Raw genomic sequence first — 16,510 nt, forward strand, 5'->3', positions numbered from 1 at the left:
GACTCATCCACCCCCGAAGCTCTAACGCTTGACCATAAGCCCGACTTAGCATCTGATTTTCTCGTTGATGCGTTTGGGCACACCATCTTTGATCTGCGAAAACTTGGAACTATCATCACCAATGAGCCGGTACGTGTATGGCCATGATCCGGCCCAGGGCTACCAAACCTCGCAGTCCTACGCGTACTCAGCAAATGAATCGTATAATCCTGCTTTCTATCATAACGGTGCGGCTGTAGCTCAACCGGGCCACGGCCAAGGAGTTGCGGAAGCGTACGAGTATAATCAGACTACCATTCCAGGTTTAGGGATGAGATTTTCGCAGGACACGGCGAACTGGCAACCAACATTACCTCAGAAAATCTCCGATGTTCAAATAGACTCGACAAGTGCCATGACAACGGGCGTGACGACAAAGCCCGATGATAACAACGCATCCAGCCATTCGATAACATACAACTCGCGGTCGACTATGGCAATGGATGTGGATACAATGGAAGACGGTGAGCTCAGCGAAGGCGAGCTCGAAGATATCTATGAGCCCAACGGGATAGATGGTCCCAATGCCGAGAATAATGGCCTCCAACCGCCCGAGCATCACACGACCGAGGACCTGCAAAACAGCCACGACATCGAGAAACGAGCTTCGAACTCAAAGCAACCCGGTCGCGAACGTTCCGGCTCATACTCGCCGTATCTCTCCCCCCGTGAACTAGAATCCAACGGCTCGGAAAACGGCAGGTCAAATACACGTATGTCTAATTTCTTTGTACTTTATGGTGATACTAATTTCCGACCAGATAACTTAAGCGTTGCCAATGACCTTACAATGACGGAGTCAGGAACAGCCATGCAGACGATAAATGCTAATGGAGGCGAGTACAGCTCAAGTCCGAGGCCTGACACAAGGCCTATAGATGCAATTATCTCAGAATCTAAGAAAAGGGCTGGAAAGGCAATTTTACACCTCTGGCCACTCAATGTTCGATATCACAACTATATCGAAGAAGGAATTGATAGGGCACTGCTGGATGAGCTTTTTGGGGAGATGGGCCTAGACTTGGAAGCCAATACCGCAAGCCAAGGACGAGCAAAAGGCCCGTCGATGTCAAAAGTTGCTAACGTACCAAGTAATGTCCTCGGCCAAGAGAGTCCTTCAGCGGTAACAAGCACGGACGCCGCTGGACCTAGGGGCGTGGAGCAGACGAAAGACAAGTCCGAAGAACGCAAAGATCGAATAGCCCGGTTATTGGCTGCCAAAGGCTCCAAAACAGCCGTTGGAGACACTGATACCGCTAGGCCTGCACATCCGATGTCATTATTGCCAGGAAACACGAAAACAGACAAGACCAAGAATCAATCGGAGAAGTCGAAGCTGATCCAGCAAAAGATGGAGGCGTTGATGAAAGCACGGGAAGCAAACGCGAAGGCGGCGCCCCAAGTTCATACACCCTCAGAGTCTCACTTACCTCCTCCAGTAACTGAAACCAGCAGGTCGCAAAGTCTTGCGCGTGCTGATTCTGTGAATGCTGATGAGAAAACGGAAGTCAATGCCGAAATTGCGGATCCAGCAACTGCACCCTCTATTCCTGGATTATTCCTCTCATCAAACGCACCCTCTCCTGTTCCCCACCAGCGCAAAAGGCCTGTTGCAGCGGAGTTGAACGAGAATTCCACGGCCATGTCCCACAAGCGCCCGTTTGGCCAGACTCGAGAGTCCCGCCCATTCCTAATCGATGTGAGCGACGATGAAGACGACGCTGAGATGGAAATTGATTCTCCTGAGTTGCGGCCTTCGTCAATACAGCGGCCTATGACGCCCGGTTCAAGAACAGCATCTTTCCGTGATCATCCGGCTCTACCAGACAGTGCGTCTCGTCGCGCTGGATCCAGTCCAAAAACTGCAGGGACTCCTGCCACAAGTGCCAATGGCATGTATGATCTTGAGAGTATGAACAAAAAGATTGAGGATATGAAGCGAAAAATTGCCGAGGCTGAGGCTCGTAAGAAGGCAAAACAGTCCGGCAACAATTCACCTTTGCCTCAATCTGGATCAACTTCCAAGGAGGGTAGCGTCGACGTTCCGGCCCCGTCAACACCTGCTATAAGGGGTGCTGTATCGACAAATACCGAAGTGGCTCAAAGTAGCCCGGCGTCAAGTGTGCACGGTTCTCCACATGCTATTGCCACTTTACCCAAAGCGAGGGACCCGTCAGTGACAGCAAGACCCTCGCTGCGTGCTCGAGTTGCCAGCGAACGCCTGTCTATTGTTGAGGCTCGGCGAAAGGCACAAGCCGAGCAACTCAAGAATCTATACTCCGAAGCCGCTAGACTCGAGCACGAGATTCAGAAAAGCTTGGCTGAAGAAGAGCGATTGAAGGAAGATGCAGAAAATGAGTTGAACCCGTCAGCGCCGAACGAGTCTGAGCTGCAGAATTTCCAGAGGGACAGCTTAGATATGGTGACAAATGGTTAGCATAATTGATTCTGTACGTGTTCTATGCTGATCTTGAATAGCTCGGAGGGCCTCTCAAGAGACAAATTCGAAAGAAACATTAACTGAACTTGCAGAGAACGAAAAAGTGAATCCCTGTTACGATGAGGTTGGGCCAGACGCCTCGATGGACGAAGCCTCGAGTATTGAGCCGGCTATTAATAAGGAAATGGTAGACGAACCTCCTCAAGGTGAAGTCCAAGAGCTTGAGAATCGCAGGACAGAAGAAATCACTGTACCTGGTAGCTTCTCGGCATTGGTGACAAGATCTTCCATCACACACAATACGGCTGACACATCTGCCGATCCTGCTATGAATGGGGCTGAAGAGGCCGAAGATGTGGCAATGGAAGAGGACGATACTTCGAGCGAGGAGGAAGATACCGATGACTACGAGCCAACGCATGTCGGCGTTCGTCTACCAGACCAGTCCCCTGTTTCCCGGCATTCTTCGCCCCTTCATACGCCACTAGATCATGGAGTATTGGAAACAAGCGATACGGACATGGCGGGCATGGCAACGACAACTCCGATCACTCAACCAATCTCACTCGGTGATGGAGATACGGAATCCGAAACCCATCGCGAAGTAGACAAACTTGGTCTGTTCTTGGGTTGCAAAGCTAACTCCCTGCAGGCTGAGGTCCAAAAAGCACCGCGAGTTTGCGAGAAAATTGACAAAACCACATTCGTCCCATATGAGACGCCCCTTCGATACTTTAGGGCGTATCGCTTTCATCCTCAGTACAGCGGTTCGGTGGCCGGGGGGTTACGCTCTTTGACCTACAGCAATAAGATCGACGTGACAAGGGAAGTATGCCCTGATCAGCTCACTGAAGGAGCTTGCCCTAGAGGCAGCGAGTGCCAATTCCAGCATTTCGAAAGCATGCAGGTTCCGGGTACGTGCCCTCATGATCCACGAACACAAAACCATAAACAAGCGAGGGCGCATGCCAGTGGAGGGAACGCTAACATGCCGAGCGGCAATAGATGATCAAATTCTCCTTCAACTTGGTGCCTATGGCAACTGCGAGGCAGATCAACATGATCAGTACGTTGCAGGACTTCGCGAATTGCTTACAGACTTTCGCAAACGCAAGGTGAAGGACTTCGATGCCATCAGCAACGGTATTATCGAGTATCGTGCGAAGTTTCTCGGCGACAAAACGAAAATTCTACCACTAGGTGCTGTCACCCTTTGAAGATGGCCTGAAATTTGTCCAGTCCTTTGAGACAATAATACTGGCAATGGGTCTTGTCAGAGTGCTAATTCGACCGCCATTGCACACTCGGCGGATCGATGATGCTCAAGACATGACGTTACACAATGAAGCGTAGTGCTTTCGCGACTGTGCCATCATGCAGCTCGTTTCGTTTCTGAAGCTGATATCCGTACTTGACTCTCCAAAGGATCCTTTCAACTTACTAAAAAGTCATGAGTTGCATCTGACTGTCTCCCGGCATGATTGATTTGCTTGTGAGGGGCAAGATGCAGCTGAGGGCGATACAGAAAGATAAGAAAGACCTCGAAAGGAAAACAAAGAGTAATATGCTGTATTTTAAAGAGGAGGTAGATGCGTTATCGGAGTACATTAGGTAGAGTCGGCAATAAGGTAGTAAATGGATTGCCTCCGTATGATGACCAAACACATCGGGCTGGAGGGTAATAATACACTCTTATTTGATAAATTTAACCGATCTCTAACACGATGTCTCCTTCGTTATTGTCTCTTTGTGGGATCTCAACTGCTTGTTGTCTGGCCATGATCACGGGTATGAGGATCTTCACTTGGTAGTAAAGGCAAAAGTTTAAGACCTTAGATACCTACCGGTCTTAAATAACAAATAACTTATTTTGTAAATTTTATGTAGTTCTAGGGGACCTTAGACTGGTTTATATTTGGCACATTGTCTCTATATCATGGGCTTTCTTGCTCACAGGGCTAACTTATGATATTTTCATAACATTGATTCCACATCATGTAGTGCAATATCCCTGGTCATGCTCCACCCCATGTCTTTATACCTAGTTACATATGTACACATCCGCGGCATGAAAGCCAATGTCTAAGGAAATGGACTAACTCCGAAAATCGGCTTAGATGTCTACCGTAGAGAACTGATTCCATCAATGATGCAACGTCATCCGCCAACCCAATTCGGGGCTAGATAAAATGACGACTGTGTGACGGAGCGGGGTACAGTTCCTCATGGTACTGTAACCCCACCTCATTATTGCTAAGCTTCATGAGACACTGAGATGTCCCACAGCTTGCTAGAGCTTGGTGAGGATTGCAAGGGATTGGCTAGGAACTCTGCTGGGCAAGCCATTGGATTTTGGGAGTCCAGGTGTGGGGAAGCACAGCGCATGAAGCGGAAAGACGTCGAAGCTGGCGACGGGGGAGGTAGAAAGCTCAGAAGCTCGGAGGTCGTGCCGCTTCGGACCCCGACTCTTCCTCAAAAACTCCTCTTTGCTCCCCTCTTCACTTGCATCATCGTTCAATCTTCAACTGCTTTCTAACCTAAATTCATCCAACAAAAGAACAATATCATCAAAATGGTCAAGGCTGGTAAGACTTCCCGTCACCAAGCCACCGCTCACATGCAGAGAGGGTGGCTCTTCTTATAGATGGCATCCCCCATGCTGCGCGGGTGACAATGAGGGGCTTCGAGCTGGTTTGAGCGAGTTTCCCAGACCTCCTCGTCCAACGAGATGACGAATTTTACACTCGATGCACCTTGATGGGCTTGTATCTACCCCAAGAGGAACATTGAATGTTAATCGAAGGTCCCTTGATGGGTCTTAACATGACTCAGCTGTCACTGCTGTGTCCATCAAGGTTTAGCTCTCAGCGCCATCACCAGCGAAGAGGATGTTATCATGTGTTACAATTATACGCGTTGAAGCTGGCTGACACGGTCCCTCACAGTGAGCGTTCTCCGCGGTGACTCTAAGGTCTCCGGCACCGTCATCTTCGAGCAGGAGTCCGAGTCTGCCCCTACCACCATCACCTGGGACATCACCGGAAACGATCCCAACGCCAAGCGAGGATTCCACATCCACACCTTCGGTGATAACACCAACGGATGCACTTCCGCTGGCCCTCACTGTGAGTTTGTTCCTGCATGATGCACTGCCGACTTGTTCGTTTTTACGGAAGGGCCCGTTCCTGGGAAGATCTCCCGTCACATATCTTCAGCCTTGCTCCTGTTCACAACACGCTAACACGTCTAATGCCAGTCAACCCTCACAACAAGACCCATGGCGCTCCCTCTGACGAGACCCGTCACGTTGGAGACCTCGGAAACCTGGAGACCGATGGCCAGGGAAATGCTAAGGGCTCTGTCACCGACTCCCTTGTCAAGCTGATTGGCCCCCACAGCATTATCGGCGTAAGACGATTCCTGCCCATGTCCGGCATTTCACTAACAATGGTATAGCGAACCGTCGTCATCCACGCCGGCACCGACGACCTCGGCAAGGGCGATAATGAGGAGTCCCTCAAGACTGGCAACGCTGGTCCCCGACCTGCTTGCGGTATGTCTAAATTAACATCTAGTTTATTTACTAGTGCTAATCGTTTATCAGGTGTCATCGGAATCTCCAACTAAGGACACCAATAACATAAACTTTTATTGCTTGGATCAAGAAGCCGACAGGTTATGAACAGTATGGCGTGGCACCTACTCCGCCTCCATACAATGAGACACAAAGGAAAATAGTTAAATACAATCAAGCCAAGCACTATCAGCTAGTGTGTGACATCTAATCCAAGTGTCAACTCACATACACCGTTGTTCAAATCGCCCACCTTTTGGATAGTCTTCGTACATATGTCGCCATAACAGGAGGGCTCGAACTTCAAAGATACTCTACTATACATAGGTACATGAGAAAAGCCATGGCTCCATCCTGAAGACAGTCTCAGACATACATACTATTATACCATGTATCGCCTAGGTAGGTATACAAGAAGGTATCAATTTGATATCTTGATCCCATTGTAAGAAGCCCAAATTCGTCACAGCTCCGCCTACAAGCCATTGCCATAGTTTCAAACTTTGGAGTTGCTGAGCTCCTAGCTATTTCGGTACAGCTTAACCCTAGCCTCGGGGGGCAAGAAAACAACAGACCTTGATATAGGGTGTTAAAATAAACTCAGTAAAACTTACCCTAAGCTTAGGCTACCTACCACCTAAATCTTCTTGTCACTTATGATCGAGGTCCTGAGTATTCTTTCCTCCCCTAGCCTAGCTGAAGCTATCCAAGGAGACAGCTGCCGTTTCCCGCTCTATTTGGTGTACATAGGTAGGTTAAGTTAGTAGGTTGTGCTGGTACCCCGCGATCACCGCCTAGCTGCAGGGGCATCCATCCGCCATAAACCCCTGAGTTTGTCCCCACATGCTCAACACTTTAGCGGCGAACTTGGTCTTGGGGCCACCTTGCCATAAGGGACCTCACGCGATTGCAACTCCACATTCAATGCCCAGATGAAGCTCATTCTTTCTTGTCCTCCCCTCTCCTTACCTTCGACTTTCCTTATCTGAGCTCAACTTGTTTTCTCAATAAGGCTCGATCTTCTAAAAGAAACACAACCTCCTTGTTCTTAGGTACGTGTGAGATATCTTCTTAACCCATAACATCACCGCCACCTGGCGATGGCAACGCTCAAGGGAGCTTGAAACTCAATTGAAGCTCTGCTTAGCTTGGTCTTTCATTCAGACATTTCTTGGATCGCGAGAGCTTCCACCGCAACAGTCCCCACCGTCTTTTTTCCAGTGTTCTTCCCGTGTCTTGTCAAAATCGCTGTTGCACTTGAATTCTCAGCATTCGACTAACATGAGCTGGAATCAAACAGGTCTATCCGCGTCGTCCTTCTGTATCCGCTACAATGTCCAAATCTTTTTTCGGCGATGTCAAGAGCGTGCTTAGTGGCGACACGCTGATACTGACAAGCACCAAGAACCCCAACAATGAACGCACCCTGTCTCTCGCCTATGTCACGGCCCCTCACTTGAAGCGCGAGGGTGACGAGCCTTTCGCCTTCCAGTCTCGCGAGTATCTTCGAGACCTCGTCATCGGAAAGCGCGTTCAAGCAACCGTTCTGTACACAATCCCTACTTCCGGCCGAGAATTTGGTACTGCTCGACTTCATGATGGAACCATTCTGCCTGATGAGCTTGTTAAAGCTGGCTGGCTGAAGGTCCGCGATGATGCTGGTCGGAAGGAGGAGTCGGACGAGGTGCTTGACCGTCTTGAGACACTTCGCCAGCTCGAAAACAAGGCCAAGGCTGAGGACAAGGGACTCCACGTCGGGGTTGGTGGTATTATCGAGGTTCAAAATGATCTTGGTGGCCCTGAATTCTTGAAGGAGTGGAAAGGCAAGACAGTGGATGGTATTGTTGAGCGAGTTCTTAGTGGCGACCGCGTATTACTGCGGCTCTTGCTCTCCGAGAAGAAGCACGTTCAGCCCATGACACTGATTGCAGGTATCCGAACGCCTGCCACCGAGCGTACACTTCCCTCTACTGGTACCACTCAGCCAGCCGAGGAATATGGAAATGAGGCTAGATCGTTTGTTGAGTCGAGGCTGCTCCAGCGTCGGATTAAGGTTGAGATCGTTGGTGCTAGCGCTCAAGGGCAGCTTGTTGCCTCCCTTATCCACCCCAATGGAAATATCGCCGAGTTTCTACTCCATGAAGGTCTTGCACGATGCAACGACTTCCATTCTATTATGTTGGGTGAAAAAATGGCTGCCCTCCGTGCTGCTGAGAAGCAGGCGCAGTCCAAGAAGCTCCGGCTTCACAAACACCATGTCGCTAAGACTGAGAGCGGAAACCAGGATGCAATTGTATCCAAGGTCATTGGTGCCGATACCATTCTCGTAAGAAATAAGGCCGGAACAACAGAGAAGCGCATCAATATCAGCAGTGTCCGAGGGCCCCGCACTACAGAGCCTTCAGAAAGTCCTTTCCGGGAAGAAGCCAAGGAGTTTCTTCGTCAAAAGCTGATTGGAAAGCATGTGAGAATCAGCATTGATGGTAACAAACCCGCAACAGAAGGATATGAGGCTCGTGAAGTTGCCACTGTCACCGAAAAGAATACCAATATCAACCTTCTCCTGGTTGAGAACGGATGGGCGTCAGTCATCCGACATCGAAAGGATGACACTGACCGCGCCCCTAATTATGACGACCTCCTCGCTGCCCAAGAGAAGGCTAAAGAGGAGAAGAAGGGTATGTGGTCAGGCAAGCCTCAGAAAGCAAAGCAGTACACCGACCTCTCCGAGAACACACAGAAGGCCAAAATTATGCTCGCTACCCTACAACGACAAAAGAAGGTACCCGCTATTGTCGATTTCTGCAAAGCCGGTTCTAGGTTCACTATCTTGATTCCACGAGAGAATATAAAACTCACAATGGTTCTGGGTGGAATCCGCGCCCCTCGAGCTCCCAGGGCCGATGGCGAAGGTGGTGAGCCTTTCGGCAAGGAGTCTCTCGATCTTGCCAATCGTCGATGTAACCAGCGCGACTGTGAGGTAGATATCCATGACATGGACAAGGTTGGTGGCTTCATCGGTGACCTCTATATCAACCGAGAAAACTTCGCCAAGGTCTTGGTTGAAGAAGGTCTCGCATCTGTCCACGCTTATTCTGCCGAAAAGTCTGGTAACGCTGCTGAGCTATTCACCGCCGAGAAGAAGGCCAAGGAGGCTCGTAAGAACTTATGGCAGGATTGGGACCCCTCACAGGAAGAGGAGTATGGCGATGAGGACAATGCTGAAATTGCCCCTGAAACCGAAGTCTCTATCGACAAGAAGCCCACCGACTACCGCGATGTTATTATCACCAATGTTGACGCTAACGGTAAACTCAAGATCCAAGAGATTGGCAAGGGAACAGCCGCTCTTGAGAGCTTGATGAGCGAATTCCGAAGATTCCACCTTGATTCCAAAAACAACAACCCTCTCAAGGATGCTCCAAAGACCGGAGAGTACGTCTCAGCCAAATTCTCTGCTGATGGTCAGTGGTACCGAGCCCGCGTGAGGGCCAATGACCGCAGTGCCAAGAAGTCTGAAGTTGTTTATATCGATTACGGCAACAGTGAGAAGGTCCCCTGGTCTAGTCTTCGAGGACTGGATCAACCCAAGTTTGGTGCGCAGAAGTTGAAGGCTCAAGCCATTGATGCCTCTCTCTCATTCGTGCAACTTCCTACCGGCGCCGATTATTTCCAAGATGCCATCGATTTCATCTACGAACTCACTGAGAATAAGCGACTTGTCGCCAACTTCGACTTTGTTGACAACAGGGAGAATCTGAGCTATGTCACATTGTATGACACTGGGACCTCAGGAGAACTTCCCGGACCCAATGACTCCATCAATAAGGAAGTTGTTGCCGGTGGGTACGGCATGGTTCCTAAGAAGCTCAAGACTTGGGAACGTAGTAAGGCTTTTGAGTCTACCCTCAAGCACCTGAAGGAGGTTGAGAGCCAGGCAAAGGACCAGCGCCTGGGTATGTGGGAATATGGAGATATCACTGAAGACTAAGCAGCCCCCGGTTTCAAGGTTGGCGTTGGCGATGATTATGGAGCAAAGGTCTTGGTTACAAATATGTTACAAATGGGGTGACAGATGTAGCTTCGAGCACGAAAAATAGCGAAGAGAATGGTGTCTTGGGGTAGTCATGGGATTTGCAGTCGCTATCTATGTACTACTAGTTACAAGCATGAGAAACAAAAGTCGTTACTGGATGCTTCATGAATGACAGCTTCTAGCAAATTTGGTTTGATCTTCCGACAGGTGAATAACATTAACACAAGCACTTGCTGCGCGATGAGTGAATTTAACGCTAAATAGCATCGAGTTTAGCTCATGTCTAAATAAGCATGCTGAGCAATAAATATCAGCTAATGTCAACATTTGTAGGGCCAGAGTTGGATCGATTTTGTTGAAGTACTGCGCCTGTTATTCGCGCGGACTTGAGCAGAAGTCGCAATCAGAATTATGGGGCCGGGCGTGATCGATGTCTCACTGAAACGCCATGTTATCGGTTTGCTGTCTACCGAAGTGCTCACTCATACGGGAGTTCCGGTATCATCGGGATTCTCCCCGCCGAGCACATGCAACCTTTTCACCACGTCCACGTGCTGCGAAGAGTGATTTAACGGGTGCTATGGAAAGAGAAGCATCTAATACAATGCGACGGATGCAACTGATCTGCCGCAACAATGATCTGAGGGCGCGATTTTTGGTGACATGGTGTTCAAAGTGACCAGACACAACAGCGGATAATGCCCAAAAACGCTGATACTGAGAGTGAATGGCACGGCCCAGTTGCAGGCAAAAGTAAGCGGCTAAATAAGTAGGTAACTATGTAGAACTTGCAAACCAGCGTGTCAGGCCCGCCATGCAGGCACCTTCGCTACCACTGTGCAGTACATACTTCTCCACGGCATTCTTTGTCCACAAGGCATGGACGCTGCCGACATCATTGAGGGTCTCGGTGGACTAGGCGAGGTCTCGACGGGCGAGGTCTCGACGGGCGACTGGAGCAACTGAGCTCTAAGCGGGTGGGGGTTTGAATGTCCGCCTTGTCCGCTAGGCGTGAGGTGAGAGTAAGGTAGAAGCGTTGGGGGTGAGCGGCGGTAGCGATTACCAAGACAAGCGAAGGATACGTCGCTTTGCCGATATTGTCAGTACCTAAGTACCTATCTAGGTATCTATCTGGAATTTCTACCAGTGACGAGGAATTTTGCATAGAATGACTGATACCGATGCCTAAGGTAAGGTACCTAAGGTAGGTTCATAGCCAAAGTACATACATTGATGAGTAATGTCATTACGAGATACCGGAAAGGCCAAGTCAGCACCACAGCATACACAACACTCTTCTTCAGATTGCATAGAGTTCTCAGCGTTCCTGGCTGGCGCGGCTGTAAACGAGAGCCTTTAGCTAGACCATCTGTAGGTGAAGCAGTTGAGGTGAGAGCCCCAGTCAAGGTACCTACCTACCTAAGCACGATCCAGTCCTTACCTAGGTGGGGCAGTCGACGTAGCTACAGAGGAGGGGTGAAGTCAGAGAGTCCGAGTTGAGAGGGTGAGGGGCGAACGACGAACAGTAAAGAAGACGCCAGTCGTCGTGTGTACGTCAGGTCCCTTCCCGACTTTCGGTGGAATCCCCAATCTTTTTTCTTGTTGTACCCTCGCCTTCCTCTTCTTCCATTCCTCCTCTCTTCTCTTCTTTTCTTTCCATCTCACTTTCTCATCTCTTCAACGAAACTAGGTACCTAACTACTCGTGATACGAATCAATACCATTCATCATGTCTTCCTCTCTCGAACAGCTCAAGGCCACCGGCACTGTATGTCACCCCACCATTACCCCTCCAACTCGTCTTTCAGCGCGAACAAGAGCGAGCATGGCATCATGTTCGAGCTTCATAACAACACCTCTGATTAATTGGGCTTGCCAATTCCCCATTCTTGGTCATCCTTGGGATCAGACGTTGTTTTCGCCTCTCCGTGTCTATGTCTCTCATGAGAAATTGATTGCTGACCATTTGTTTGTTTCAACCTCGATAGACTGTTGTGTCCGACTCTGGTAATTACCGCACCTCCTGGGCTCGATCAAGTACTTTACTAACTTCTTACTCTTAGGTGATTTTGTCTGTTAGTATACACCCCTATCATAATGCGCCCCGAGCCCACGACTCCTGCTATCCTAACCAAGAGTTCCAACTTCGCCCACATGGCATAAGGAGTCATGATCGCCATGATGTGACATGACAAGATATGAGAGAATGAACAGCAGCTAACACTCCAGCAGCCATTGGCAAATACAAGCCTCAGGATGCCACCACCAACCCTTCTCTCATTCTCGCTGCCTCCAAGAAGGCCGAGTACGCCAAGTTGATCGATGTCGCCGTCGACTATGCTAAGCAGAAGGGTGGCCCTATCGACCAACAGGTCGATGATGCTCTCGACCGCCTTCTTGTCGAGTTTGGCAAGGAGATCCTCAAGATCATTCCCGGCAAGGTCTCAACTGAGGTCGATGCCCTATACTCTTTCGACACCAAGGCTTCCGTCAACAAGGCCCTTCACCTCATTGAGGTAAGCCACCATAGTAACAGGCTACCACTCTAGACAAAATGCTAACGTAGATTTAAAGCTTTACGGTGAACAGGGCATTTCCAAGGATCGCATCCTGATCAAGATCGCCGCCACCTGGGAGGGCATCAAGGCTGCTGAGATTCTCCAGCGCGACCACGGCATCAACACCAACCTCACCCTCATGTTCTCTCTCGTCCAAGCTATTGGTGCCGCCGAGGCCGGCGCCTACCTCATCTCTCCCTTCGTCGGCCGAATTCTTGACTGGTTCAAGGCTTCTACCAAGAAGGAATACTCTAAGGAGGAGGACCCTGGTGTTCAGTCCGTCAAGACCATCTTCAACTACTACAAGAAGTACGGTTACAACACCATCGTCATGGGCGCATCTTTCCGAAACACTGGCGAAATCACTGAGCTTGCCGGTTGCGACTACTTGACCATCTCTGTATGCCACATTCAAACCTGTGTTGCGAATAAGAGCCAACGATGCTAATTTTTAATTTCTACAGCCTAACCTGCTCGAGGACCTCCTAAACTCGAATGAGCCTGTTCCCAAGAAGCTTGATGCTTCCCAGGCTTCTTCCCTAGACATCGAGAAGAAGTCCTACATCAATGATGAGGCTATCTTCCGCTTTGACTTCAACGAGGACCAGATGGCCGTTGAGAAGCTCCGAGAGGGTATCAGCAAGTTCGCTGCTGATGCTGTCACTCTCAAGGGCATCCTCAAGGAGAAGCTCGCCTAAATCTCTTGCATGTTTAATGATCTAAGAGAGAATGATTAAAAAGTTAAATGGGACAGTGTTAATGTGGGAATGCAGAAAGCACTGAAGCTGACTGCGAACAACGAACTATAATTTGTTCACGATCTTTGCTGGGGAGTTGTCGTTGCTTATACCACACATCTTCTATAATTCATATCCATCTAGTGTTCCTCAGCTTAAGGCGAAGTCATTGGCTGTAATTCGCCTCGTGGATGAGGTGCCCATTGAAACAGATAGTGGCCAAATGACGAAAATCGATGATATGAGCCTGAAAAGAAAAGCTGGCAGAATTATCCATCAAACATCGTGAACCGTAATCTTTTAGTTTACGTAAGAACTCCTGTCTATGTATCTTGACAAGAAAGGACCCATCATTGTCATTATCATGACCCGTAACGCCATCTACCTGAAATGCGTGAACCCGTCTGCCTGAGTATTGACCTAAAACCATCATTGTACAGCATGATATTGTATAATCGAAATTGTGAGGACCTCACCACCATCCCTTCTTGCACATGACCTGATGAGTTGAGTGTTTCCAGCCGCCTTCTTCCTTGGCCTGGATAACCAGGGCAGTTAGGGCGTTACCCTTGACGCAGCCAGAGTCGAGGCCGAAGGTGTATGAGTCCTCCTGATAGCCCATCTTAGCATCGTGGCCGTAGATGACAGAACGGCGGTCGGGTCCTCGCAATTTCTTTTGCTCGCTATTCCATAGGTCGGTCCATCGTTCACCTTCGTGGCCATCTATGGGGATCCATACATCGCGATCAGGGTTCGTGCGTTCGGCGGCGGCTTCATCGGTCGACAATACGGTACCTGCGGAATCGGCGGGAGCGGGTTCGGCGCGGGCAGCGTGAGCATGCGAGTCGGTGCCCTCTTCTCCGGGAACGAAACTGCGCTGTTGAAACTTTGCCTGCGCGTCCTCCTGCGCCGTGGCTAGCTCCTTTTGTCGCTGTTTCTCGGCCTGCTTTCGTTTCTTTTCGATCTCCTTACGACGGAATTCTTCGCGAGGAAACCGTAGGGTGCGCATGTTCATGACAGCCCAGGCGTCTTGTTGAGGGAGTGGGACGCCAGGGACGAGACCGGCGTGCACGAAGTAGAGGGCCATGGATTCCGTAGATATAATGACCGGTAGGTTTTTCAGCCACGTCATTTGCGCCTCGGAAAGACTGCGAGCTGTTTTCAAGTCCGCCTCCTCGCCCCTGTGCTTGGCGGCATCTTTGGTATCGAGGTAAGCGGCGACGCCCTGTTGAGAACTGAGGCCGCGCCATGCAAGAATGACGCGATCTTCGTGGTTGCCGCGGACCGCGCTGGCTTTGAGTTCCATAAGACGAGCTACCACCTCGGAAGACTTGGGGCCCTTGTTAATCATATCGCCCACTGCAATAACGTGGTCTGTCTTGGGGTTGAATTCGATCTTCTTGAGTAGTTTCTCGAAGGGGTCAAGCATGCCATGGATATCGCCAACCACGACCAACCTCCTTCCATTCTTTGCTGTAGGGACGTGTTCGCTGGGTAGATTCCTAATGAGGTCGATACCATCGTAGCGCGGTCTGTTATACATGCCATAAGACATGGGGTTATCGGCTCTAAGAAGTTCGACTTGCGGACGCAAAACTTCGTCCTCGACCTCTACGGGGCCGACGGTCAATGCTGCGAGACGCGAACAGCAATAAAAAATGCTAAATACGAAGAAGAAAGTCGAGAGAAGGACGAGTAGACGCCGCTGTGGTGCGGTGATCATGATGGCCATCGTCGGTGGCGGCACGAATCGGAGAGGAGAGATATAGATGCAACGATGCGAACTGAGGTCGAGGATGATAGTGAAGTTATGACGACAACGACAGCGGCGCCCGTCGTAGACCAGACCGCATTACTAAATCTGGCGAGGCGATGGTCAAGGCACTTGATTTGATTCGACTTGGCCTTGGCACAACTTAACTCGGCGCTGGGCAGGCGAATGAGTGGGTTGAGCTCAGGAGGAAAGCGAGAGATCCCAACCTAGGTAGGTATTGCGACACACAGATGTAACTGAGCGTCTCAGGCGGCTGTGGTGAGACCGTCCAAGAAGCGGGAGATAAGGTAAGGTAGTAAGGTTACCTACCCAATCTACTAAGGTAAAGGTAGTTAAGCTGAGGAGAATGGGGAAATGGTAGCAAATAGCACAGAGTATTAAACACCGAACAGTCCGTCAAGCCATAGCGAAGCGATTGAACCAAGAAGCCACTAATTTAATGATTCCTCCCAACCCAACCACTGCCTTTTTTTTTTCACTTCCTTTCCACAAGGATATGTTCCACCTTGCAACGCGTCTGGCGCTGAAAGGGGGGGGGATGTTCAAAGTGTGACGCAGGATACACGAGGATAACTTCCGTCTTGGGCCAGGTGCGAGCTCAGGTTATGGAAGGAGAAAACCATATCATAAGAACTACCTACCTACCTTACCTAGGTAGGTAAGGTAGATATGGTAGGTACCTACTCTTGATCAATTCTTGTCACTGACGACGGATGGGCTTTATGATTTCCTCGTCCAATTGCGCATGCTTTCGGGTTGTGGGGAGCGTGTCCGTCCCTCCCTAGGCCTGCCAGTTAGGTCTAGTAAATAAAGTGAGGTGAGGTGAGGTGAGATACAACCAGCTCCGAGTGGAAAACTTGAAACCCGACATGGGCCAGAAACTTTAATTTAGAACGCTAATAAGCATGAATTGACCACATTTGTCCAAGGCCATCGACGTCGATTGAGTGAGTTGTAAGCTGGGTTGGCAATGTGACTGGCTTGGTAAGTACGGATACATATTAACTTACCCACCTAGGTGGGGGACGTACTATGTAGGATGCAAGATACAGATATTGTACAAATGTTGGCAAAAGAGTAGAGCAAATCGCAGCCTTATAACACGGCAGAACGTGAGAATTTTACCCTCTTTCCCTTACTTCTTCTTCCTTCTGGGCATATCCAAAAGTCTTCGTCCGTTAACTTCGTTATGTAGAATTGTTTCAGCTCAGTCGGCTCAGCTCAACCTCAGCATTGCATTCCATCATCTTCGGGTTTTTGAGGACCATGGTGGTATCAAATACTGGTACGGGTAGATAGCCGTTACCATACCACACATGTCCCGTATCGAAACAGGCTTGATTCGGCCAGGC

The 16,510-nt window shown here is 49.7% G+C and overlaps 5 protein-coding genes across 5 annotated transcripts; 4 read left to right on the top strand and 1 right to left on the bottom strand.

Annotated features, from left to right (window-relative positions):
- Window positions 1-121: 121 nt before the first annotated feature.
- Window positions 122-3,696, top strand: FSUBG_8837 (uncharacterized protein; the record flags this gene model as incomplete). Its single annotated transcript, XM_036687285.1, has 4 exons — window positions 122-752; window positions 801-2,471; window positions 2,518-3,393; window positions 3,485-3,696. The coding sequence occupies 4 exons, from the start codon at window positions 122-124 to the stop codon at window positions 3,694-3,696; spliced, it is 3,390 nt and encodes a 1,129-aa protein (XP_036535677.1).
- A 1,355-nt stretch (window positions 3,697-5,051) lies between these two features.
- Window positions 5,052-6,106, top strand: FSUBG_8838 (superoxide dismutase; the record flags this gene model as incomplete). The annotated part of the gene is made up of 5 exons (XM_036687286.1): window positions 5,052-5,064; window positions 5,425-5,604; window positions 5,736-5,887; window positions 5,936-6,032; window positions 6,084-6,106. The coding sequence occupies 5 exons, from the start codon at window positions 5,052-5,054 to the stop codon at window positions 6,104-6,106; spliced, it is 465 nt and encodes a 154-aa protein (XP_036535678.1).
- Window positions 6,107-7,386: 1,280 nt separating this feature from the next.
- FSUBG_8839 (nuclease domain protein) lies at window positions 7,387-10,044 on the top strand (the record flags this gene model as incomplete). The annotated part of the gene is made up of 1 exon (XM_036687287.1): window positions 7,387-10,044. The coding sequence occupies one exon, from the start codon at window positions 7,387-7,389 to the stop codon at window positions 10,042-10,044; it is 2,658 nt and encodes an 885-aa protein (XP_036535679.1).
- Window positions 10,045-11,818: 1,774 nt separating this feature from the next.
- FSUBG_8840 (transaldolase) lies at window positions 11,819-13,345 on the top strand (the record flags this gene model as incomplete). Its single annotated transcript, XM_036687289.1, has 6 exons — window positions 11,819-11,857; window positions 12,078-12,096; window positions 12,153-12,164; window positions 12,322-12,605; window positions 12,664-13,047; window positions 13,112-13,345. The coding sequence occupies 6 exons, from the start codon at window positions 11,819-11,821 to the stop codon at window positions 13,343-13,345; spliced, it is 972 nt and encodes a 323-aa protein (XP_036535680.1).
- A 511-nt stretch (window positions 13,346-13,856) lies between these two features.
- FSUBG_8841 (bis(5' nucleosyl)-tetraphosphatase symmetrical) lies at window positions 13,857-15,107 on the bottom strand (the record flags this gene model as incomplete). The annotated part of the gene is made up of 1 exon (XM_036687290.1): window positions 13,857-15,107. One exon carries the CDS (start codon window positions 15,105-15,107, stop codon window positions 13,857-13,859), a length of 1,251 nt encoding a protein of 416 aa, XP_036535681.1.
- Between the last annotated feature and the right edge of the window lie 1,403 nt (window positions 15,108-16,510).

Source organism: Fusarium subglutinans, assembly GCF_013396075.1.
Source record: "Fusarium subglutinans strain NRRL 66333 chromosome Unknown NRRL66333_c0000125, whole genome shotgun sequence".
NCBI classification, from domain to species: Eukaryota; Fungi; Ascomycota; class Sordariomycetes; order Hypocreales; family Nectriaceae; genus Fusarium; species Fusarium subglutinans.